This window comes from Dasypus novemcinctus, chromosome 6 (genome assembly GCF_030445035.2).
Source record: "Dasypus novemcinctus isolate mDasNov1 chromosome 6, mDasNov1.1.hap2, whole genome shotgun sequence".
Classification (NCBI taxonomy): domain Eukaryota; kingdom Metazoa; phylum Chordata; class Mammalia; order Cingulata; family Dasypodidae; genus Dasypus; species Dasypus novemcinctus.
In genome coordinates, this window is record NC_080678.1 from 54,174,668 (window position 1) to 54,201,154 (window position 26,487).

Below are 26,487 nucleotides of genomic sequence, written 5' to 3' on the forward strand. Positions count from 1 at the left end.
TGGTGGGGATAAAACAGACTCTCATGTGGAAGGAAATACATAGAGGAGAACACAGAAGCAGATACGCAGGAAGAGAGAGTGCTCCATAGACATGGCCCTCGGAAGAGAGATGAGCATGATCGCCTACAGCTGACATTGTGGAGAGACCAGAGCAGCTGAGCCTGGAATGAAATGAGTCCCAGGGAGAGTGATGAGCCTTAGGACAGCCTACAGCTGTGATTGGAAGAAGCTGGGACCATGGAGCCTTAAGAGACAAGAGGAAGGCTCAACCCTATCAGATATTGTCCACCACGTTACATTTACAGATGGCAAAAGACTTTGGGGGAGATAGTTCCTCTTAATGGTACCTTGAGTCAGACTCTTCAGGGCTTGGAAACTGTAAATTTCTCCCCAAATAAATACCCTTCCTAAAAGCCAACAGATTTCTGGTATTTTGCATCAGCACCCCTTTAGCTGATTACTACAGCCTCATCTCTACAATGAAGAAGATGGCCAAACAGTCCTCAAATCTATGCTCCTGCCTGCAGCCCATGGGCTACCTGCACAAGATTTGAGAGCTGCCAAGTCTCCACCCGCAGCCTTACTAACGTGGTGCCCACAGGATAAGTTATGAAGCTAGTGTTTCCAAACGTCTCTAACCTTCCTTACTCTTGAGACTGTGGTCTCCTCCCCAAAGGAGAGGAACAGATGTTCATGAGCAGTAGCAGCAAGATTTACAATGAGTAAGAAGGACTGGGAAAAGGTGAGAAAGAAAGATTTAAGTCCAGCCAAAAGGAAAAGGGAAAAATAAAAAGGCGATTAAATCAAGGACAAACTGCATACACACAATTCTTCAGGCCTGAGGCTCACTGAATTTTATTGAAACCTTTAAATAAGACTCTTAAATGTTACAAAGTAGTAGTATTCTTCTTGCATATATTAACCAATACTAAATATTGTTATTGCAGCTAGAGTAACTCTATCACAAAAACATCTGTCCACCTGAGAGTACTGTAAGGCAACATTGCAAGAAAAGTGTGTGAATATGGGCTTCCTGACAGACGGATGCAAATCAGGGCTGGAAATATGAACATACAACTACAAAAAGAAAACAAGTCCCTAAATCTTGGTGTGAAAACAGTCATGATCACATTTCTTTTGTGTAAAATTAAACTTGGAAAATTATCATGGGCAGCCACAGGGTTTTTCTACACCATAACATCATTACTGAGATACAGCAGCTGATTAAAAGAGCACACTAATTTCAGAGAAAAACAGTGGTAAAGTCTCTCTATTGGATTCAGTGCAATTAGGTTTCAAAGATTTCAGCAAATTATTTTGCTTGGCCTGAGCCATTTAACCATTTTAATTCACAGCTATCACAGATAAGTTTGATAAATAAAATTCAACATGGGATCTCTGTAACTGGCACAGCTGGGATTTCACTGGATTTAGCTTTGTACCTACTGAATAAGCATGAAAAAAGTATCATCAAAGTGCATAAATACAAAATCCTTAGATGGGAAAGCAAGGAGATGAAAGCTAGATACTTTCACACTGAGATTTTCTCAAGTTATTTATTAATGAACATCACTTTAAAAAGCCAAACATGTGTTAATTTGCCTTTGGTGGGAATAAAAAGGTAATACATCACATTTTAAGTGGGAAGGATAAGCAAAATGATTATCTTTTCACCAAGCCTTAAAGAAACAACACTATAGTTGAGACATTAATTCCTTAATCATCTGGTGATTTTAATTAAAGAAAAAAACAAAAATAGCTAGTGAGTTTCTAATCCTCACTAGAGAAAACTGGGCATCTTCAAAGTTTCACAATTTCTTTGGATATAAAAAGAAAAAAGACCTGGGAAAGAACTCTACATCTTTTAAGGCTGGCTTTCATATTTCCTCATTAGATGAATAATTTCATTATACAATCTCCAAGGGGCATCCAAGCCCCAGATAAAGTCGAGATGCTCCCATTCAGGAATAGTCTTGTGGTACACCAAGCGGGTGATCTGGGTCAGTAAGACATTGACATCTTTGATGTCTGCAAGCAAGTCATGTCCCCCATTCCAGACTGCAGTCGGCACCAGCATGTCTTTCACATTGTAAGTGGGAGGGTAACTCTACAATTTAAAAAAAGGGGAATTTTTTTTTTAATTTTCAAAATCACCAAGAACTGTCTCCATTAAACATGTAGTCACTTTGATGGGAGAAGAAGAGATTAACTTTGAAAAATCACTATCAGGTTACCTTTTCAATTACCATTACCAGAGCAACCAAAAAACCAAACCCACAGTGAAGGATAAAGACTGCTAGTTATTGAGATGCTACCATATGCCACATGGGGCACCATGACAGAGGCTGGGTCCCCTGTGGGAGGTGCAACTCTCCCCACCTACCAGATGGCAGGTAGAGGAACCAAGGGCTTGCAAAGGTGCTTTGGAGTTATAGCCTCCCATGTTCTCCCTTGGCGATGGAAGGCAGGCTGTAAAAATTCTCTAAACATCAGGTTCCTCATCTGTACATCAGAGATAATCACACTAATTTTACAGGAGGCAGGGGAAATGCACCATACACTCAGCACTCAAAAATGATGATTTTAACTGTATGTGGAAAAGGAGGCCTAGGCAATGTCATGTGGCCAAGGCTCCAGAGCCAGCAGGTAACAACTCTAGGATGGTCTTACTGCTAAGTCCATGTCTGTAGTATGATGAAATGACACGTCACAGTGGAGATTCATATTTATTGCCCACGACAGGGCAAGGAGGAGAGGCCCATCCCACAACGCCAACCACAGGGTTTGAGTTGTTTTGGAATCAAATGAGGAAACACAAATGCATTCCTGTCTAACTCTCCCAAATACTTCCCATAGCAATGATCTCTATCAGAACCCAGTAACCCAGGCTGGCTTCCTTGATGAGGTTTCAAGGTCTATTTTATTCTGAAGACTTTGAAGACTTTACCTGGTTGTAATGTAAATAATTCTTGGCACTGCTTCCCCAATCAAAGGCTTGAAATTTTCGGGATTTAACAACCTAAAAAGAAACATTTTGGGGGAAAGTTATCTGATACAGAAGTCTGAGATAAACTCATAGGTTGCTGGACTTAGTCATAGCCTCAGAAATCAATTTTATAGAGATAACCACATTTACTCTTTATTTCCAAACTGTAAGTTAAAATTAAATAACTTTTTTTTGCTTTCCTTTACTAAATGACTCAATTTTTCATAGTATAATTGGACAGTAGCTATAAGAGGGCACAGAAAAGCAGCTACAAATATATGCTTTGAATTATACTGAACCAATACTTGCTTCCATTGGATGACCTTTAGATGATATTTTCTGCTTAAATTTGAATCAAGCTTTTCAGAGAATAACTCTTTTACTTGGGAATGAAAATATATAGAGATACAAAACCATTATGTGTTCTATATACCCATCCTACTTGTCTAATAATGCTATTTATTTGTCAATAATGTAACACTTTTTCTTTTTTGCATACCACAGCTGGTGTAATCACCATATTGTACTGCAGGTCAGTACAACTTGCACCCAGTTGGGGAGACTAAAGCCATGAGTTGATATCTTATTTACAATTTTTTAAAAATTTCTCTCCCCTTCCCCTTCAACCCCCCCCCCATTGTTGTCTCTCCTGTGTCCATTTGCTGCACGTTCTTCTTTGTCCACTTCTGTTGTTGTCACTGGCAAGAGAATCTGTGTCTCTTTTTGTTGCATCATCTTATTTTGTCAGCTCTCCATGTGTGCGGCACCATTCCTGGGCAGGCTGTACTTTATTTCACACTAGGCAGCTCTCCTTACAGGGCATACTGCTTGTGCGTGGGGCTCCCCGATGTGGGGGACACCCCTGCATGGCACGGCACTCCTTGCGCATCAGGACTGCAAATGGGCCAGCTCCACACGGGTCAAGGAGTCCCAGGGTTTGAACCGCGGACCTCCCATGTGGTAGATGGACCCCAATCCACTGGGCCAAGTCCTCTTCCCTTATTTACAATTTTAACGTATGCATATTTACAAGAGTCCAATATAAAACTATTAACAAAAATTCACTTATTTTTAAAATTTGGAATAATGCAAAATCATACTTCCCCCAGAAACCCAAGTTAAAAATATGTCAAGAATTAAATCCATAACTGGCATTCCTAATGAATTGGAAACTATGTGTAAGTTTGGGCCACATGGTGGCGTAACATTAACTGGTACAAAGAGATAGCCAACCATGCTTTTGATGTATGTGAAGTTTCAATCCTTATCAATTGCATAAAATTCTGTTTGATATAATAAAAGCTAGCATCATCAGATACCACAGAGCATTGCTAAAGGAGAAATTTTAGCATCTGCTTTTGTTATTTTAAATGACAGATAATAAATATGTGTGGCACATTTAACGATCAGAACAAAATATGGGTTTACAGCACTCTTAGGACACATGTTCCCTGTCCACTTAGCAGTGAATATATCTCAATGCGAGCTGCTCTGCTGCTGTACTCAGATGTGAATTTGCCACTTGGTCAAATCTGTATTACAGCATTTATATAAAGTTGAGTATGAATATAAAGGGAAAACTTGCCTATAACTCAGACCAAAATTCTAAGCTTGAAATTTGTACTGAGAGTAACTTTAGTACTTCAAAAACTATCCACCTGAAAAGCACTTCAGAAAGAGGGAAATATGGAAAAGTTTGTTTATAGTAACAAAAACACAGAAATAAACTAAAGTCCTTTAATAGATATTTGGTTAATTGCATTATGTTATAACAATATGCCCAAACAGTATGCCGTGCCTTAATAATAAATATAAGACAGAAACACAAAACTGTTTCTAAAGAATGTTTATAAATAATATTACATGGGAAATAGTCAGAAATTGAAACACAATAGGTACTATGGTTACATTTATGTAAAAATGTGGCTGAAGAGCAGAAGGAAATAATTGTAATATTCGGTTACACAGTTTTAAAGTGACATTTAGAAAGTTATTTTTAAGTCTCATTGCTAATAAAAATGTAAATATTACCTTTTTATAGTACAGTATGGATCGAAGTCCTAAATATAGTCTTGAAAATAGTCCAACAGTCTGACCACTAAGTCTCCTTCTTTAAATGTATCCCAAGAAAAACAATCTACCTGATGTATAAAGACATATCTATAATATAATATAACACAATCTATTCCCGGGATGGTTTGATATTGTAAAGAGACTATAATGAAGAAGAGATGGTGGGGAGAAGTGAGGAGCAGGAGGGGGTGAGGGAGGAGGAAGAGAAAGAGGAGGAGAAAAAAATTCATGCAATGGAAAACTTTTTCTGCATTAGGAATATTTTTTAAATTTAGTTTGACCTGGACATTCTCACCCCCAGTGTCTATTCTTGCCTTCCTGCATTCAGTACTAGAACTGCTCAGGCATTTACTGAACACCTGGCCACCCAGGTAGAAAGCACACCTCCCCCCCCCCCCCACAACTAGGCATGGTCTTCTGGCTCACTTCTGAGTTACCTCCTAAATGTCAAGCCCCTCACCCTTCCGCACTCCCCACTTCCTGTGGGTGGGAACAGACATGGAGATGACCCAGCTTCACCCAGGCAGTGGAGGACAGCACCCAGGGGTGGCAGAGCTACAGGGTGGAGTACACTGGTCCCTGCATGACTTTGTAGTGCACACCCACACCCCTCCACCACCACCCCAGACCACTGATCTCTGTATTACAAGAAAGAAATTGCTACAGTGGCTGTTTTTTGGGTCTCTGATATAGCAACTCAGCCTGTATCTAACAAATACAATGCTATTTCATTCAATAAAAAGGAATGTTACAGAAAGTGTGTATCCTAGGATCCTACTTTAGTAATGGGAATGATTATACCAAACAACTGTAAAATTATATCAAAATACTACACTACTACCCCTGGGTGGTACACACACAGGTCGCTTTTCTTCCTTGCACTCATGTATTTTCTAAAATATTATAATGTGCACATGTTATATTACTTGTCCTTTTTACAATGTGTTAAGGAATATTTCTTGGCAGGTCTTTGTATTTTTTTTTTAAACATTAGGTTGCAAACAACAGAGTATGTCAGAGTCATCAGGGGGTACTCATTAAAAATGCATATCCCAGGGACACACCCCCTAGGAATTCTGAGTTTCAACAGATCTTGTGGAGGGCCCAAGAATCCACATTTTCACTAGCACTGAAGTATTTCTGACCAACAATAAAGATGTACTAGAACCAGCCTTCACACAGGAATGAGCACCTGGGCTTTGGGCAGGGCTCCAAGAGGGCCAGAGAGAGAAACGAGAGTCTCAGCTCGGGGGCTTTTTGGAATTTGCCAGGCTCTAACAAGAATAACATTAGTAAACTAAATTTAACAGCCAAGTAAAGATCTAAGTTTGGGAAATGAATAACTGAATGTTAATTAATCAAGTAAAAAGCAAACTTCTGAATGTACTGTGAATAAAATGGCCTTTGAGGGCACCTCCCAACTCATACCACAAGAACCTCCAAAATCCACACCTGAGTTGGGGCTCTCAGTCACCAACACCCAGGCCCCACCCACCTTCAGCAGCCGCTCCCAGCAGGCACCGGGGCTGCGTCCTGGAGCAGCCTGACCAAGGGGTCCCCGATAGGTGGGTGGCAGCCTCTGGCCAAGAGCACAGAGGAGGCGGGATCAAGGAAAGGGTCCTGTGAAGTCACTCTGCCAAGCAGCTATTTTACTGACAAAGAGATGACACAGAAGGCACAAGGGTCAAGGGCAAGGCTGCCTTCTGCAGGGAGTCTGGGCTTTGGAAATGGTTATGAAAGAAATTCCAAAGTAAGTAGAGCCTAAAGTCACAAGGTCACAAGTGGGCAAGAGAGCTGTGCTGGGGAACTCAGCCTGCAACCCTTACTCTAGTCAGCTGCCTCATAAAAGTGGGGGGGGGGGGACAAGAGCAGGGCTCCTGATAGGCTAGGGGGTGGTCATGGGTACTTTGCCAAGGACCTGAGAATCAGGCGCTTGCAAGGTCACTGAGCTAGAGCATAGTCCAGCCTGCACCTTCAGTCAGCTGAGTCACCCTCCACACATCCTTAGGAGTGCACTAACTGCTGAGGTGACAGAATTTCACCCTTTCTGGCAAAAAGTCCTATAGGGAAGAGAGGGGAAAAGGCTCAGAAAAGGTGGAAGAATAAAGATAAGAAAGGAAAGAAAGGAAAAGTAAGGAAGGAAAAGAGAAAGAAAGAAAAAGAGAAAGAAGGAAGGAAGGAATGGAGGAATGGAGGAAGGGAGAAAGGGAGGGAGGGAGGGAGTGAGGAAGGAAGAAAGGAAGAAAGGAAGAAACTCGCAACTACAAAAACAAAAATGGTAGGGGAATTTTGGTTGTAGGTCTAGAAAGAAAACAAGTGACTGTAAACACACATGTGACTAGGAGAAAAGCAGGAACCTGAATGAATGTGTGATTATGAGGACTTTTAAGGGTCCAGGACACCTTAAAAGTGAGAGTGTGCTGTGCAGCGTGTACTGCACTACTTTCCATTGCAGGTGCCCTGGGCTATACCTTAGCAATCTGTCACTGAGTCACTGACATCTGAAATGTGGTCGACCTTCACTACAAAGAGCTGAAGCCTTGGCACGGCCCTTTCTGGTTCCTGAATCCCAGGGAGACGCTAAGAACAGGACTCCCAGGGGAGGATATTTATGAAGCCACTGAGTTCACTAAAGTGCTATCACATGGCAGAGGTTCCCCAATCTAATAAAGCTGAGCAAGCTATTGGACAGCTGTTAATTTATTTTCTTAAAATACAGATTCTCACTGCTCAGCAATCAAAGGGAGGGACAACTGATAGGTTGATAAAATAGGCATAAGTTGTCTATCTACTGATCTTCCAGGCATATTATGCTTATAGGTTAATACTAAAATGGAATCTACTATCTCCAAAGCTGCTCTAAAAGCATGTTTTATGAAGTAACATGGAATTAAATAAATCTGAGTCTCAGCAAACAGCAGAACATCGAAGAGTAGGGAAGAGAAAAGAAATTAGTCAAAACAATTAGTTTGGTGAACCCACGGCATGGTGTAGTATGCTCCAGAGAGGACAGCAAAAGCCAGACTAACTCAATGAGGAATCCAGGACTCCAGGGAAGGAAATCAGCTCATATTTGTAAGCAGATTGTCCTTCTACTTGGAAAACATTTGCAGAGAGGTACTGCATGGAACATGCAGACCTTTCTAGCAATGATGCTACACAAACCCCCAACTTTGCTCCTGGAATACCTACCTGACCCCAGTGTAACAAGTTTTGCACAGAAGTTCCAGCAGGACTGTGTGTTGTATATACATCCACTCTAGACTGCAAAATAAATACATTTAACTATGAATGAAAACAGCATTAAGGTAATATCAATAATACACATATATTATCCTTTAAAACATTAAAACTACAGAGTTGTATCCTCAAATACAAGAGAGATTATGGGCAGGAAAAATTTCTCGACTATAAATAAGTCCTATGAAATATGTACAACACACACACACAGACTATATAGGAAGGAAATGAAAAGCAACCACATGGTAACCATGCAGCCTAATGGGTTGTGATTATAGGTAGTTTTATTTTCTTCTTAATGCTTCTCTGAATTTTACAATCTTATATACAAATGTCACATTACTTTTATCAGCAGAAAAAAAGAAAAGTAGATAACATTTTAAAAAATCTCTGCAACTTTCACCCCAGAATTTTAAAACATGTTTTCAAAAATGCAACATTGTAAACTACAAATATATTTAGTAACACCAGTATATTGCTGGCCAAAGGATTACACATTATAAAAGAAATACACATGAACATATAAACATATGTGCATATATATGGAAAGTCATTCAAATTTAAATACAGAGTAATTACATACCATATTTAAATTTTTCTCATTAAATCCACTCAGAACAAAAAGGAGATTTCCACAAAGCTCCTTCAGAATGACATGGGGACAAATATGAGTACTAAGCCACTTCAAAAATGTACTCTGGGGAAGAAATTCTTTGACTCCAAATAAATTCTATAAAAGAGAAACAAACCCAAGAATATATTCAGTATCTCTTTCTGGTACAAAGGTTTCCATGACCCACATTAGAAGCAGAGACCAGAGGCAACGACATCCATAGGTGAACTCAGGAGTAAAATGACAACCAGTGGAAAATCAAACAACATCCTGATGACATAAGTTTACTAAGGCTAAATATGATAATCTACCCCAATGTTACAGACATGTGCCTAAATTCTCAAATGAAGGAAAGGAGGCAGAAAATCCACTCATTTTACAGCTGCCTTGTATAGTGAGAAAGGGTCTTAATGCTCACTCATCCCAGAGCCAGCCCCAGATAGTTTTCACCTGACTGTGATGGACTGATCCTGACTTCTGAGAAAGACTTGAGACTGTGACTGATTAGCAGTTTCTGCTGAGGGTACATCTGCCTAGTCCAATCAGGGGTCATGAGCCAAATCTGGTCCCCTAACTGTTTTAGAAAATAAAGTTTAATTGGAACACAGACACACTTATTTATCTATGTATTGGCCCTCGCTGCTTTCACACAACAGCAGAATTGAATCATGGCAACAACATATATATGGCCCCCCAAAAATATTTACTATATTTACTCTCTGGCCTGTTAGAAAATATTTGTCAACACCTGATCTTCATCTTTCCTGAGCAATGGTCACTGGACTTGTGCTCAAGTAGATCCAGGGTACTTATTATGCCCACAAGGTAAACTTTCCCACACTTGTACAATAGGAAACAAATCTTCCTTATATTGAACCCAAACCCATTTACAATTTACACTCTTGCTCATTCCTACCCTCTGGATGGTCAAGCAGGAGAAATTCAAAGGTCTAAAAGGCAGCAAGTAAATATAAATTAGTAAAACTGAAGGGAAAATGCCACCTGCCTCAGTGTTTATGACTAGGGACTATTGACAACTGCAGAGAACTGGAAAGCTTGTGCTCAGTCTACAGGGTACAACTGCAGCAGGCTCTGTCCTGCCTGGGGATAGGACTATGGGCCCAGTGGTGCACAGCTTCTTCCTCTCCCCCAAAATAATCAGCAATCAAGATTTTAATGTTAAATACTCCACTTTTTAAATGGTGGTATTTAAATTTAAAACATATTACAGACCATATTCAACCCTTCTCCAGGCAAATTTGACCCATGAACACACAAGCTTGTGATTTCTATGAAAACTATCTTCTACAAGACATCCCATCAAGCTCTAAAGATCAACACTGCATTTTTCTTTAATTTTTCTTTTTTCCAGGCTTATCACTCTAGTATTAGTTGGGGAGATCAAGGAAGTAAATTTGGCATGCAGAGGTCATGTGACATGAAAAGGCATTTTTATAAATTCTTGCTTTGAGACTACATAAGGGTCACATGTGACAAAAGCATAGTTTTGAGGCTCTGTTAAAAACAAGTAGGAACAAAGAAAAAAAACACCTAGCAAACAAGTTAATAGGATGACTCATCAATGACCTGAATCACAATAACTCAAGATTTCCTTTTGACTGACATGAGATGTGAGGTTGACCTTATACTTCAGAACTGCTACCCAGCACTACTGTGACAAACTCCACAAAATTACACTGAAGGGCAGAATATACTGACAAAGCAAAATTCACCTTATGTATATACAGAATTACATATATCAACTTTGATTTCTTTATAATTTGTGTTTTGAGAAAGAATTAGAAGAAAAATTTAACATTCATGGACGTAATGTGCACTTATCAGAGCAGCTAATTCAAAGGTTTTTTTGAATATTTGACCACTCTGTCAATTTTCTGCGATACTCCAAAACACAATCGTCTGGAAGTGATGATCCCAAATCCAGGCTCTTTCACCTACATCAGAATCTACAGGGTGATTTGTGAAGGACACACATCCCAAGGCCCCACTGAAGATTTAAGAAAAAACTTTCTCCAATGCAGAGAGAGAGTGAAGGGGGAGAACAAGTTTGTATTTTTACACACTACTTATTCACAATCTCCAGGAACTGAGGTATTCATGAATTTTTATTGTTATGAAGTCCCCTCAGAATGGGGAAATGCGGTGCTCATAACCTGCTGATCGGGGATGAAACTGGTACAGCCTCTCTGAAAGGCATGTGTATTTAAGAAAAACCATTGTATTAGTCAGCCAAAGAGGTGCTGATGCAAAATTCCAGAAATCTGCTGGCCTTGATAATGAACATTTATTTGGGGTAGCAGCTTACAGATACTAGGCCATAAAGTGTAAGCTTCTTCCTTCACGGAAGTCTTTTTTTACATGTTGGAGCAGGAAGATTGCTGACAACAGCCAGGGTTCAGGTTGCCTGGTTCCTCTGTTCCTGGGTCTTGCTTCTCTCCGGGCTCAGGGTTCTTCTCTTCCTGGGGTTTGCATCTCTTTCCTCTGTGTGTTTACTTCCTGGGGCTCTAGCTTAAGACTTAAGCATCAAACTCCAACATCATAACTCCAACATCAAAAAACTTCTAGCATCAAAAAGCTTCAACTCTGCCCTTTGTCATGCCCCTTTTATCTGAGAGTCCCCACCCACGAAGAGGCGGGGACTCAACACACTACTGATGTTGCCCAATCAGAGCCATAATCATAATTTAGTCATGCCCAGGTACAAAACAGTTTACAAACATAATCCAATATTATTTTTTTGGAATTCATAACTACTTCAAACTGTGACAACTGTGAAGAGAAAAAAACCCTTCTGTTTTATTGAAAAACAAATTGAAGAGGAGGAAGACCTACATTTCCCACCACTGGCAAATTCTTCAAATCTGAAAAGGAAATTTCTGGGCAGGGGGAGGGGCGATCAAGGTACCATGAGGAGAAGATCTGGAAGTTTTAGCAATACGACTAAAGGACTAGTGCTGAATTCGGCTAAAGTCACAGGAGCCAGGGCAAAAAATATTTTAATCCTTTTGGCCAGCCAAGGGATCCGTGAAAATGCTATAAAACCTATGCAAACAAAAGGAAGAAAATAGGAATTCCATGTTGAGAATCTGTTGTTAAAGGCAAGGGCTGCCCTTTTGTGTCATGCTCTAGAGAAAGCCTGAGAACCATGCCAGCAATGCTGCAATCAGGGAGCAAAACATTTGAAATGGGGCCCTTGAATTTTTATGTGCAAAAACTCTAAAACTAAATACGTAAAACAAATATTTTTGAAGTGCTTCTTCCAAATCTCAACCTAGATAAGCACCGAAAGAAATCCAGATTGCCTGAAGCAGAAGATGTTCCCTGTTCCTTGAGCAATTTGAACCTTGCCATGTAAAGTCCATCCCCAACAGCTCCACCTGACCATCTTCCTCCCCCACTCCCCCTTCCTTCCATCCCTAAGGACTGGCAGGCTGTCCAGTTACATAACCACTTAAAAGGAACTATGCACATTTAGAATCTGTAGCTTCAAAATATTTTTGCTTCCTTTCAGGCTACTTTCTGCCATAAACTGGATCCTAGAATGTCACCTGACAAAGAAGTAGGATGAAGGACACAAGTAGATAGGTCAAAGAAGAGAGCCTAACCCCATTCCTAAGATATGCAAATATATTCAAGTTGCTTTTTTGGTCTTAGCCTCCCAAATTTGCAAAGAGTGTTTGGTGGTGGTGAGAGTGAGGCAATTTAACTGTACATACCAAGACATTTAAAAGCATTTGTACTTGCAGTATAGTAATTCTTCTAGAACTTATTCTAAGGAGATCATGCAACATGACCACAAAGGTGTTACACACAATAAACACTCAAATATGCAACAGAATTAAACAAATTATGGGGCAGTTCCTTAACCTCTTAACAAAGTTAAAAATTTTGGATTCTGATGCTTTCATATTAGAATTTATTGATAGAATCATGGGTAATTTTTATTTTCTTTAAATCAACACATTGATTTATAATCACCACAAATAAAAATGCATATAAATTTTAAAAACCAGAAGCGACTGTGGCTCCATCATTTGGGCTCCCATCTACTACATGGGAGGTGCTGGGTTTGCATTGTGAGCCTCCTTGTGAAGGCAAGCTGGCCCACACCCAGCAGAGAGCTGACGGCCCATGTGCCATGGACAGCTGGCTAGCAACATGACACAACAGAGAGAGACAAGGAGATACAGAAAAAAACATGCAGCAAATGGACACAGAGAAGAGACAGCAAAAGAAAGGAACAAGCCATAAGTAGGGGGGGAATAAATAAATAAATCTTTTTAAAAAAATGTCTAACTACCCTGAGAACATAATGTTAAAAAGAAAAATTAGTTGGAAAAAATTTTTTTAACATTTTTAAATAATGTCAGTGTAACCTAGCAATCTTGCAACTAGTTTTGTTCCATTTAACTTTAAAAGTCAATGTATTATCTTGTATATATTTTTTAAGTCTCTCAACTTATAAAACTTCTTGTTCTCCATCTTCTAACATTCCTATATATTGCTTAACTAGTAAAATATATAATATATAGTAGGCTCCTGCAATTTGAACAGAGCAATACACCATGTTTATCCATTTTTATTAAAATCTGAATTTCTAGAGAAAAGCAAATATTACCAAAACTCCTTGCCCTATTTGTTATTTCTGCTTGGCATAAAAAATAAATAAAAAATAAAAAACTTCCATGTGACATAACTATTTCTTTATAGTTCTTTTTTTTTTTTTAATATGTATTTCACTATTAAGAACAAATGCAGGAAAGCAGATGTGGTTCAAATAATAGACCATCCGCCTACCACGTAGGAGGTGCAGGGTTCAGACCCAGGGCCCCCTGGCCTGTGTGGTGAGCTGCCCCACACACAGTGCTGCCAAATGCAAGGAGCACCATGCCACCCATGGAGGCCCCCACATAGGGTTGTCCCATGCACAACAAGTGTGCACCACAAGGAGAGTTGCCACGCGTGAAAAAAGTGCAGCCTGCCCAAGAGTTGAGCCACACACACAGAGAGCTGATGCAGCAAGATGACACGACTAAAAGAGAGTCACAGATTCCCAGAGCCACTGAGAATGCAATCGGATACAGAACACATAGAGAATGGACACAAGAGAGCAGACAGATGGGGGTGGAGTGGGGGAAAGGGGAGAGAACTAAATAAAAATAAAACTTTTAAAAAAAAGAACAAAAGCAAACTCTGCCAAAAAAAAAGACATTCTGTAAACTTTCCACTTTTATTACATACCTATTGTGGTGCCTTGAGAATGAGCCACGTAATACAATTGTTCTTGGCCAGTTTTATTCAGAATGTAGTTAACTGAAGCTGGTAAGTCATAATTTGCCATCTCATCATAACTATAATCCAAAAAGGAACTGATTCACTGAAATATTACATACAAAGAATACCGGCATATACATAAAGAATAATCACAAGCTGAACATATCTGGGTAAACCAGCGCAAAGCAGAGGAAGCAGAACATTACCAGAAGCCCAGAAATTCGCTTGAGCCCCCTTCCTGTCATGCTTCCCAAAGGTAACTATTATCCTAATTTTTTACACCAAATATAGTTTTATCATTCTTGGAAATTGTATATGAATGGAATTATACAGGATGTATTCTTCTGTATCTGACTTCAACCATGTCATAGAGTTATGGGTTGTTAGTTCTCATTCCAGTGTGAGAATATACCACATTTTAATTTTCCAGTCCATTGTTGATGGGCATTTGGGTAGTTTCCAGTTTTTCACTATTGTGAGTAGTGCTACAAGAAACATATTCATGTTGCATCTTTAGGTAAAGGCTCTCATACTTGCGTTTCAAGTCCTCAGCAAGCATGGTCTGGCAGATGGGAAGCAAGCCTGGAGGAGGCCATAGAGCTTCCTTCTCTAATGCCTGGTCCTGGGCACAGGACTCTGAAGCCCTGCATGTGAGTAGTGCACACAAGAGTGAGTGTCAACCACGAAGGAAAAGCCAGCTGTTCATGAGCACTTACGATGGGCCAGACTCTGGACCAGACTCTGGGCCAGATGCTTCTCATGTACCTTCTTTAACCTCCCAATTACCTTGTTAAGAAATAAAAAGCATAACCTTGCAGAAAAGATATCTAATGATATCTTCTGTAAATCAGCCAGGTTCTGTAAATCAGCTTCTGTAAATCAGCCCGTGAGAACATGGTCTTGCAGGAGAATATCACAGAATGACTCCTGCCCCCCACTTCTGTAATCTAACAAACACTCCAGCCCCCGCTTCTATAAATCAGCTGGTGACCTTGCACCTACATTCTGCTTCTGTAACCCCACTTGCAAAATATCACCTAGCAACACATTACCAATGAGCAAAAGTCATGCTGATCCCACATAAAATCCTATATAAACCTGTGAAAACTGAAAAAGGGGCTCAGAATTTGGAGACTGACTCTCCTCTGAGCCCGCACATAATAAATCTGTTCCTTACATCTCTGACTATCATTTTGGGTTTCTCTGTCATTCAGAACTCCTGGCTTTGCTCCAAAAACCTTATGAGATAGGGGTGTCTTATCCCAATTTTACAGATAAGGAAACTGAAGCACAGAGGACCTAGGATAAATTGTTCAATGTCATACTGCTATTAATTGCTAGAGCCAGAAGTAAGAGAAAGAAGAGAATTTCAGAGGTGAGAATTTCTGGAAAGAAGAAAAATGAATATTTCAAATACATGTTTATGGAGGAAGGGGAAGGGGAAGGGATAAAATTTGCCCAGCAGCATCCTAACCAGTAAGAATGCTAAAATAACTTAAGAATTCCTAATTCCTAGTCAAATCTAATGCCTATGATGTAATTATTTATCTATGATGCCCTCTACTGCTATTTATTCAATTAAGGAGGTGTAAAATCTTTCATAAGACATCAGTTTCTCCTCTCCTAAGAGTTCAGAGTCACACTCTATCTGCAATCACTGCTGAAATCCCCACATGTCTGAACTAAGGGCACTAAGGAAAGAGGCCCATGTGGTAATCAACTCAAATATACCTGAAAGCCCAAAATTCATCCTGAGAAACTGAAAGAGTCCTGTGTTTCTGAGACCAGGTGTTTCCCCGGCTGTTCCCCATCCACAAGTCAAAACCAGCATCCGCGAGAATGAAGCCCAGGCTGCTGTTGGCGAGGTTAGAGACCCAGACACTGGAATCTTCAAGGAAGCCATGCTGCAGAAACACAACTGGCTTGGAACCTGAAAGACACTCACATCTAAGAGTTAGCAGTCCTGAATAATATTGCAGAGACAGATGCTAGACATTATATAAGCTGTCATAACCCAGTGAATGCACTGGGGGAGAAATTGTGGGAAGCTGCCTCTGGCACAGGTGTTGTATTGGCTATCTTGTTGCTAAGCGCTATTTTTAGATACTAACCCGGTTAAGTTTCCGTTTCCCCACCCTTGCTGAAGCAATTAAGTTTCTATTCTTACGCCACTCCCCCAGGCTCTAATTGGGCACTCCCTAAAGAGCACAAAAGTCTTTCCCTGGAAGTTGCCAAATAACCATCTGCACGTGTGTGTGGCACGAGAATCAAAAATCTAGTTAACCAATCATTTACTGACACATGTGTTGTCATCAGTATGTACCACCTCATTCATCCCTGGCTATAAATACCCCTGATTGACCCTCAATAAATGAGCCTTGATCAGGATCCTGTCTTGTCTCCATTCTTTGTGTCTCTTGTCCCTTTTCATTCCCACTCCCTCCCTCAGGTCTTGGTTCAACTGATTTGCGGTTGGGTCAGGAGTGAAATTACAATGTAAACTATAATCCATGTGGAGCAGCAGTGCTCCAAAATGTATTCACCAAATGCAATGAATGTGCCACAATGATGAAAGAGGTTGTTCATGTGGGAGGAGTGGGGAGTGGAGTGTGAGAACCTCTTATATTTTTTAATGTAACATTTTTTGTGATCTATGTATCTTCAAATACATACAATAAAAAATTAACGCTAAAAAAAAAGAGAAGCACCAAGCTTCAAAGCAAACATTATATATCGGTAAATGGATCATTCATAAAAGATTCCACAAATAATGAAATAGAAACAAATTAAATTTTGAGAGAGCAATGTACTTCTATATTGTTGTGGAATTTAAGAGAAGTTCAATTATTTGAGTATAGAGAGGCCAGGACTCAGGAATGATTTTGAGAAGGAAAAATGGTTTATTGACGGCCGGCCGGACTTGGGAGCTTTCTGTTTGAATCCCGAGCCCGGAACAAGATTTTCAAACGTCTTTTATACAGAGAGGAAAGGCCAAATCGTCCCTTTGTGTCAGTTCTCAATAGGCTTCAATTAGCATATATCTCTTCCACATCTTAGGTAAGCTTTTAGCAAGGACTCCAGACATTTTAGATAAGCCTTGGTTTTTGCATTTCCCCTAAATACTTAAAGTTTATAGCCCTTGCTTTGTTAAACATTTCCTGGGACTGGAGCCTGCTGGTCCCTAAGAGCAGGACTGCAGCCTCTTACCGTTTCACACCCACAAGTCAAACAACTTAGTTATCTCTGAAGAGACAAAGAGCCTTCCACCCATAGCCCACATCAATATAACATTAGTAAGAATGTTTTTAAACAGTGCTGGAAGGGTGGCAGTTAAACTAGACTCTTTTTACATCCCTAGAAAAAAGACACACTGGTTTGTTAATTTTTTAATATATTTTTAGGAACTTATAAATGATGTCTATAATTTGATCCAGTAATTGGATTTCTCACAATGTATCTCAGCAGAATAAATCAAAAGAAAGCACAAGTTCATAAATATTAATTCATTTGAATATTCATATACATATATGTATATGGGAATTTATTTTCTGCTCACTTGTACCTGGGACCCTGTGACATAGTGGAAGTAACAGACTTGGGAGCCGAGAGATCCTGTTTCATTTCGAACATAAGGGCCCTTGGCATGAGAGAGATGTAGTCGAAATAACCCACTGCACTTCTGAAGCGGTATTTCTATTGTTTTTTTAAAGATTTATTTTGTATCTATTTCTCTTCCCTCCCCCCCCCCCATTTGCAGTTGTCTTGCTCTCTGTGTCCGTTCACTGTGTGTTCTTCTGTGACCCCTTCTGTCCTTATCAGCAGCACAGGGAACCTATCCAGTGGGCCAGTCTGCTTCCTATGGTATTTCTATTAAGCATCATGGGTCATCCACAAAGAAAATATTAAATCCCAGGGTAGAAAATCAGTGAAAAGTAGGCACTAATTGCTTGATTGCATGAAGGCAAGAAAGTGGTGAAGAGAGCAGGGCACTGGAAACAGCCCTCCCTCCTGTCTGCCAGTTCTCTCACTGCTCCCAGTAGGGACAGAAGGAAGGTAAAATACAGCTCTTGCACAAACCAAAATCCATCAAAGACTTGAGGATTTGCTGGCAAAAGAAGTTTCTCTGTGGGTGGGTTAAGCCCACTCCATTCACACCTTCTACTGCCGGATTCTTAAACGTTTTGTTACACAGACCCCTTTGCCAGTCAGGTGAAATGGACACTGCTGTAATTTATTCACTGCATACATTCATAAGTGAAGGAAATGCTAAATTTCAGTTAGGGGCCAGAAAAATAAAAGCAATGAGTCTACTGATTTTTTTCAAATCAAGCATGGACCCCTGGTTAAGAACCCCTGTTCAGGTGAATTGCTTTAATTGAATTTTTCTCACCTTGCTAGAGAGAAGCTGATTGAAATGATAATTAGGTATTATTGAGTGCTTATGTGCTGTAGTGGAGCTGAAAATGCTGTGAGGCTGGTCCTATTCCCATTGAAAGGAATGGGTAATTGTGGCTAAGAGATGTCCAACAACTTGCCTAAGGAAGAATTAGTGCTAGTAAGAGGGGAGCTGGGATTTGAAACCAATTATGTCCTATGTCAGGGTCTGTGCTTTTAACCATTTTGCTATAGGAAAGAAGGTTTAACAAGAGAGAAGTCAACCTAGAACATAGAGAAGGACCCTAGGGAATGATGGGCCAACAGAGGAAAGCTATTTTAGAGGGATGTGCATCAAGTCTTGGAATAAAATAATCTCTTGTAGGTGGAGGAGATAGAGAATGGAGGCAGGGACACCAACCTCAACCCTGCCCGCCCAACCTGCCCACCCAGGTAGTTCCTCTGAGGACCAGCCTACTGCATGCACCTCAGCCCCGCAAGGCCTGGCTTTGTCTGACCAACAAACCAACAAGACAAGGGCTGCTCCCATCAGATGTGCTCTAGGAAGACTGGTAGCCAACAGCAAGGCCTAGAAGGATCACTTCTTGGTCCAGAGATGGCAAGGTACGTTATCCAGGTCAAGTAAGTCATTAGCACAGAGGTGACAAAGAGAAGCAGCATGATGGTGACCACCTGATTAGGCCCAAATGTGGGTGGAGGTGAAGAGGGCATTACGCAGGCTCCAAAACTGAATCTGCTGTGGCCACAAGCCACAGGAGAAAGCTGATCGGGTGAGTGGGGAAGTTGCTCCTGCCTCCCAAGCTCCTGCCCTTCTCCACTGCAACACTTGTCTCAATAAGCCTCCACCATGCTTTGAAAAGGTCGCAAACACCACATTGTTCTCCAGGGAAGAACCAGAAGGAAAAGTAAGCAGTAGGTCAAGAGTAGGGGTAAAAATACAGCTGTAAGCCTGAGCCAGGCCTTGGTTTTTACTAGCTGTGAAACTTTGTAGAAGTTATTCAACCTCTCTGAAATACAGGTGTTCTTTCCTAAAGGGGGATGATAGAGTGCCTGATACCTATCAAAGATTTAAAACAAAAACAGCGGCTGATGATCATAGTAAATATATAATATAAAATAAAATAGTATTAGCACCATAAAGAAACATAAAATGAAGTGACATTCTTTAATTCAGAAAATCGGAGTAACAGTAAGACCATACCAAGTGTTGACTATGTGTTAGGCTCCCTGTAAGGACTTCCATGCATTATCTCAAACAAGCCACATGACAAGCTGCAGAGTTGGCACGGTCTGCTGAATCCTGGAACCCCAAAGACGTCCACTTCCAAATCCCAGGAGTTACTTACATGGGAAAAGGGACTTTGCAGATATGATTGACTTAAGGATCCTGACGAGAGAGCATCCTGGAATGTCCAGAAGGACTCATTGAAATCACAAGGGTCCTTATGAGATAGAGGCAAGAGGATCAAAGTCAGAAAAATAAGCTCTGACAATGGAACCAGGGCTTGGAATGATGATCTACAAGCCAAGGAATGTGTGCAGTCCCTACTAGCAGGAAAAGACCAGGGAACAGCTTCTCTTCTAGAACCTCCAAAAGGAACACAGCCCTGCTGACACCTTGATTTATGACTTGTGACCTCCAAAATTGTAAGATGAGAAATCTGTGTTTAAGGCCACTAAGTTTGCAGTAATTTTCCCAGCAGAGCTAGGAAAACTAATATACCTGGAGACCAGTTTTTCCCCCTATTTTGCAGAAAAGGACTCTGAGGAACAAGGGGATAAATAAGCTGTCCACAGACATGAAGCCAGCAAAGGTGGAACCAAGATTCCAATGCAGGTGGCATGACTCTTGGACCTGGCTTTAACTAGGCAATGCATGGCCTCTCCAAACAAGAGAGAGGATGGGGAGCGTCTTCAAGGAGATGTCAGATATCCACAAGTCCCTCTCAGCCTCCTTGCCTCGATCTACCCTCAGGGTTCTTAAATTCTGACATCCCATGTGTGGGCGTGAGGAGACACAGCCCTTTAGGAAACTGCATGTCACATTTTGGGTGTACAAGCATTTTTTCAGAGTCTACAAAGTAGCTCCTACCCTGGCTGCTCACCAGACACACCTGGGCAGCTTGTTAAGTACTCAGCTTCCTAAGCCCTTGTCCAGAGGCTCATAGATGAGGTCCAAGAATCTATATTTTCAAGATAGTTCCCCAGAGGACACTGATGCAGCCGAGGTCTTTATCTTACCTGGAACCACAGCTCCCTTCCCAACCTGACAGCCCAGGCTCACATGCCCTCAGAATAGCAGAGGAAAAGGTCTGCAACTTGCTAATTCAGAAGAAGCCTTATAACCCAGAGCCTTCTAGAATAGCTGTAAGTTGCTTAAGGATCCCCTGTCCCCTGCAATAGCAGGGTCTAAACAAAAGGGCAACAGGGGTGTTGCTTATGATTCACACACATTCCTATTACTTTGTATTGAGAAATGCAATGAGTTGCCCCACAACACACCTCTGCAATGGTCTGTGAGTCTGAACGGGTCAGGAAGACTTCATATTTATCAAAGCAGACACTCAGCTGTGTAGTAACCCGAAGTTCAAGAGCTGGTTCAACCGTCCCTAAGACAGGCTAAGAACGAGGATACTGAATTCATTTTTACAGCCTAATTCTAATTTTGAAATGCTGGCCCCAAAAAACAGCTAAAAACACTAAACAAGTAACTGTGGTGAGAAGCCTCAGATAAAAGCTCTGGGACTGAAGGGGGTTCCTGAGCCTGCCCCACCTATTCAAGATGAAATTCTGATAACTGGTGAATTGTCCTTATTACTAGTATTTACCCTAAATGTTATCATTTTTGTGCAAGCACTGTATTATATATGGATTACATTAGAAGGAAGATGGTATAATCAACTGGCTTTGAGGATGAGGCAACTGATGCCTGGAGACAGTAAGTAGCCTACCCTGGAGCTCTGTGCTGGGAGTGAGCCACAGCTGAAACGCCAGCCTCCTCTTTTCAAACCCCTTGCTTTTAACCACTGGTCTTTTAACCACTGGAGTAAATGAGAAGGAAAACTTATCTCTAATTCTCTTCTGTCTAGAAACTTAAACAATAGAAGCCTGTCCACCAGACTACCCTGTGGATCTACCAGGGCAAAGAGCAAGAAAATTTTGAGAGGCTAGGAACTTAGTCCAGAGCCCGTGTGAATCCCGTATTCACTATCAACCAAGTTAGACTAGTTATTTAGCCCCTGGAAAGCTGGGTTTTCTCATCTATAAAATAAGGATAGTAAGACACTTATGTCAAGCTGTCTGAGAACTCATTTAACAATCTCCACTGACCCCAGAGTCCAGCACTTTGCACTTACACAAGCAGCTTTCAGAAGTCTGCACCCTCTGCTGCTTCTTGCAGCCTCATCTTACACAGTCTTCCAGCTGCAAAGGGACAACCCACTGCAGGAGTGAACACAATGGCACCTGCACCACAGAGCAGGGAAGGAAACCACCCTCTTCGGAATGCTTTTCTCTCCACCACCAGCCAGAGTCAGCATGATCATTAAGCTCCATGGAGGCAGTGATTTGGTCTGTCTTCTTTACTGCTGTGCCCATAGCATTTAACTCAGAGTATGGCACATGGTGTGAAAGAAGGAAGGAATAAATGATGACAGAAAAAAAAATTCCATTACTTAATGTCCATTGCTTTCATTAGGTTTCCGAAGAGTGCCCTGATATGACTCGTGGTTAGGCTTGCCATGCTCAGGGGCTGCTAATTGCTAGGAGGGCTACAAAAATCTCCCAGTCTCTGCCTTCAAAATTGATGTAGGGAGAAGTTTAGGGTAAGGAGAAGTACACAAACAAATCAACCCTGAAGCAGAAAAAGAGAAGCATCTCAAGAGGCATTCGCTTGATCAGAGGAAGGGGTTTCCTCTTCACTTGAGCAATCAGGGAGAGCTGGAATTCAAGTGGAGCCTGGAAGGATGGAAAGAATTATTATTTTAAAAAAGACAGTCTTTCTGCCACCTTTCCAATCCACCACAATGGTGCACATGAACATCCTGGGTGATGTGAGAGAGAACTGCCAGATTATTATCATGCTGTGCTTGCCAATCATCAGCTGGTTTCTAACTGTGATGATGAAGCAAGACTACCCTGGCAAATTTGAAATCCTTTATGATCAGAAGGCTGGGAAAATTGTTGTGAAACTCACAGGCAGGTTCTTGTGAAACTCACAGGCAAGTACAGAGTGATTAGCCCCAGATTTGATGTGCAACTCAAAGATCTGGAAAAACGGCAGAATAATCTGCTCCCATCTGTCAGTTTGGTTTCTTTGTACTGACGATATCAACTGGTACCATGGACCAAAAAGGAAGCAAGGTGAAAACACACAGGAAAGAAAATCCTGGGATTTTTTTTTCCATGATGTAATATATACACACAAATAAAATGTCTCAGGTGGGGAAAAAATAGAGGACCGAGGACAGTAGGCATCAATTCAGTGGTGTGTGACCAGCTACAGTCCAGGGGGGAGTTTAGCAAAGAAGAAATAATTCATTTGGATTTAAGAGATCCAGGGAGTCCTTTTTTTTACATTTATTAATATAACAGACCTAACTTCAATTATACTATTTATAATTTTGCTCTGGAACCAATTAAAACCTATACAACTAATAAATAATATTTATTGGCTAATGAGTAAACATGATTGACAATCAATGGTTCTCAAGCATTCCTCATAAAAGCTTGAGAGAGAGATCCTTACCCCTAAAGCATAGGTCACCATACACATTACAGCCTATCACAGTAATCACTGTCATCATGAACATGGTGAACTTCAAAGTTCTACTACTACATAGAAAGGATGAATGGTACAGACAACAGCTAGAGTGAAAGAATATAAGTAAAGGTGGGCATGTTCATTCATTAGGGCCCTGAAGATTGTTGAATGGCCAAATCACATTATTATAGTTGGGCTTTTAGAGGCTTAGCAGGCACAAAGAAAACAAAGAAACAAACAGGGAGTCTGCCAGAGAGGAGAGCAGAGCTGCTAAGAGGACACAGAGCTGGGCCACGGACCAGCCCTCTGCTCATTAGAAGTCTCTAATGATTTCCAAGTGAAGTTACAGATAATCAGAGAGGCCCACTGAGGCAGGACTGAAAGACCATCACTACTTGTCAAAACAAGTTCCATGCTGAATGAGGTACAGGTAAATGAATAATGCTTTAATACAAATTCTTATTCTCTTGTAAACTGTACAGATATATAGCATTATATTTGTGAGTGTTAAAAGCATTGCTTTTCTAAATTACAAGCAGACTGAATTTCTATACTCCTGTTTGGAAATTTCTTTGTATTTCTTAATGTATGGGGAGCCTCACAAATGGAAATGGTTCATGTCTCTTGGTTTCTGAACTTCTTTCTAGTGCCCTGTGAACAAAAGCCTAGCTTGGGTGCTGGGCAGGGAAGCAAAGGGTGGGGTGAACTGAAGCATATAACACAGGCAGCCTAGAGAGGAACTTGACAGCTACTTAAAGATGGAAGTCAAGAAATATTCTGTAGTTTCCAGTCCAGGTCATTAGAGGACAGCAGTGCTATTAATACGCAGGCAAGTCAGGAGTGGCCTGGATGAGATGAGTCCCATGAGTCCCACGAGTTCCAGATGCCACTCTAGGACTGAAGGACTTTCGGGATCCTTTTTGTCTCTTTGGTCTTAAAAGAGCCAAATTAACACCACCACTCCCAAACAGGAGTGAAGGACAATTCAGATGGGAGCTGAAGGACAATTAAAACCCTCAATCTCGTGTGCTGCCTGGAGTCAGGGAATTGCAAACCATCAGAGAAGTACCTATTCAGGTCTAAGGAAAATCACTCATTCCCTTAGATTACTCACCCCTTTCTCACAGATTCCCTTTAAAACTTCCTTCTGAGTTGAGCTCACAGCAGGAGTCATATACATGTCACTGATCACCCAACTAGAGAGGCCTCTTCAGCACAGAGTAGGCATTTGGGGGCACTAATATATGAACAGATTTAGCTCAGGCTACTCTCAGTTTATGCTCCCCATTCTGGAGACCAATGTATCAACCTCCCTCCCCCCAAAACACACACACATACACACCCAGAAAGAAAGAGAAAGGGGCAGGTAGAGGAAGGAAGGGAAGGGGAGGAAGGGAGGAAGGCAGGAAGGAAGGAGACAGGAGAAAACCCAAGAGACCTGAGAGTGAAGATGACTAAAGGGGAACATGGAGATTGTCCTGGCCAAGTAACTGTTTTTACAGTTGAAGAATCTGAGGTTCACAGAGGTGGAAGCATATAAACAGTTGGGTGCAGACCAATATCTAGAACTGAGGTCTCCTAACTTTTCTTCCCACCATCTGGGAGCAAATCAAGAATTTTCTTTCTTAGTATTCCATGGTGAGGCACCTGCACATGTGGCAGGAGCAATAAACACATCTGTAGGGCAGGTAGCACCATTTGCTTTAATTAATGAATGGAGAGAAAAGCCTGGAGGAGAATAGGAAAAGAGAAGCCACATTCCCTCAGCATGTTTTACTGAGGTCCTGGCCTTTCTTAACAATTACACACATTACTGATTAGAATCATCAATTAATGACTATAATAAAATATCATTAAAATTATCAACATATATTTTTCTATATGTGGGATTGGAAATCAGTAAACATGTACTCGGGTTGAAAAAAAAAGGGAAGGAAGGAAACAAAGATAATATGCTCACTCTGGCATAAAATATATGCTTGTGTGTGGGATTAGTTCTATCACTCACCAAGGGCATGGTAAATGATTTATTAAAGCTCATCTCTTTTTGCTTCAGAGCAAATAGAGCACTGTCCTTGCTTATCTCTGCATAAGCTATCTCTTTGCACTTGAAATTTGAAAACAGCCACGTCTTGCCCTTTCTGCCACTAGATAGGATGTGAGTCTAGAGACAAGGTTTCTTGTTCCAAGACAAAACATCCTTGGGAAATTTATCTTTAACCACAGTCCTTGGCTGAATCCAAAAAGTCATGATATACAAGCAAGAGAAATACACCAGACGGAGACCTCCCTGCACATGAGTTTTGGCGTGTGAGTCTTTCATTCCCAAAGCAACTGGCACCCAATGTGGGGCAGCTGATTTTTCCACAGCTGAGGGGAATGTTTTGGGACAGCCCCTGGGAACAGCCCAGGGGAACTACAGTCCCAACATTCATCGCTGCCAGTGATCACAGCCACCCTTGAGGTAAGCTGCTCCCTGGGTTCTGTCACAAGAACATCTCTGCATAGTAAGATTGGTCCAAACCATGCATCCTGCACAGACAGGACATCAGCTGCCCTGAGAGAGGTAAGCTGATTGCAGACACTAGTATAACATGGGAAATACAATATTAAAGCAACTAGGAGATCTATCTCCACACTTCACAACAACTATTGAAAGCAGCTAATTGTAGAGTGAAAGAACAACAAATTACTACATTGCTTCAAACAGTACAGACCTTTTGTTCGTACTTCCCTGAGAAGGGAACCTTAGGTTTTGAATTATGGGAACTCTAAATCTAGAATTATGAGTCAAATTGTAAACTTTGTGTTTCTGTTAGTGTGTTATCATTGCTTTTGTATTTGTCTCTTTGTTCAATGTCAGAGAATATTTTAATACCTCCGGATGGTAAAATAAATAAATAAAAATTCCTAAAAGAGCTCTATTCAAATGGCCTAAAAATAAATAAAAGCTTATATTAATAGATAAGTATAAATGCTAATAAGAACTCTACAATGATAAAAATTGTAAGTCCTCATTAATGAAATTCCTACAAGTGTCTTCATAAGAAATAGTTCTTGCCTCAATTGAAAGGAATAGTTTATTTTTCTTCACAGGATAAAGCGAAGGATGTAAAACTTAAA

At 40.8% G+C, this 26,487-nt stretch overlaps 1 protein-coding gene across 1 annotated transcript in view; it reads right to left on the minus strand.

Annotated features, from left to right (window-relative positions):
- Window positions 1-838: 838 nt before the first annotated feature.
- LOC131278730 (lysosomal acid lipase/cholesteryl ester hydrolase-like) overlaps window positions 839-26,487 on the minus strand; it is a 33,629-nt gene continuing 7,980 nt past the window's right edge. Inside the window, exons 4-10 of the mRNA XM_058298834.2 lie at window positions 15,939-16,137; window positions 14,175-14,284; window positions 11,839-11,975; window positions 8,883-9,029; window positions 8,252-8,323; window positions 2,948-3,019; window positions 839-2,107 (exon numbers count right to left, since the gene is read on the minus strand). Coding sequence (XP_058154817.1) covers window positions 1,865-2,107; window positions 2,948-3,019; window positions 8,252-8,323; window positions 8,883-9,029; window positions 11,839-11,975; window positions 14,175-14,284; window positions 15,939-16,137 — 980 coding nt within the window. The 3' untranslated portion in view covers window positions 839-1,864. The remainder of the gene's footprint in view (window positions 2,108-2,947; window positions 3,020-8,251; window positions 8,324-8,882; window positions 9,030-11,838; window positions 11,976-14,174; window positions 14,285-15,938; window positions 16,138-26,487) is intronic.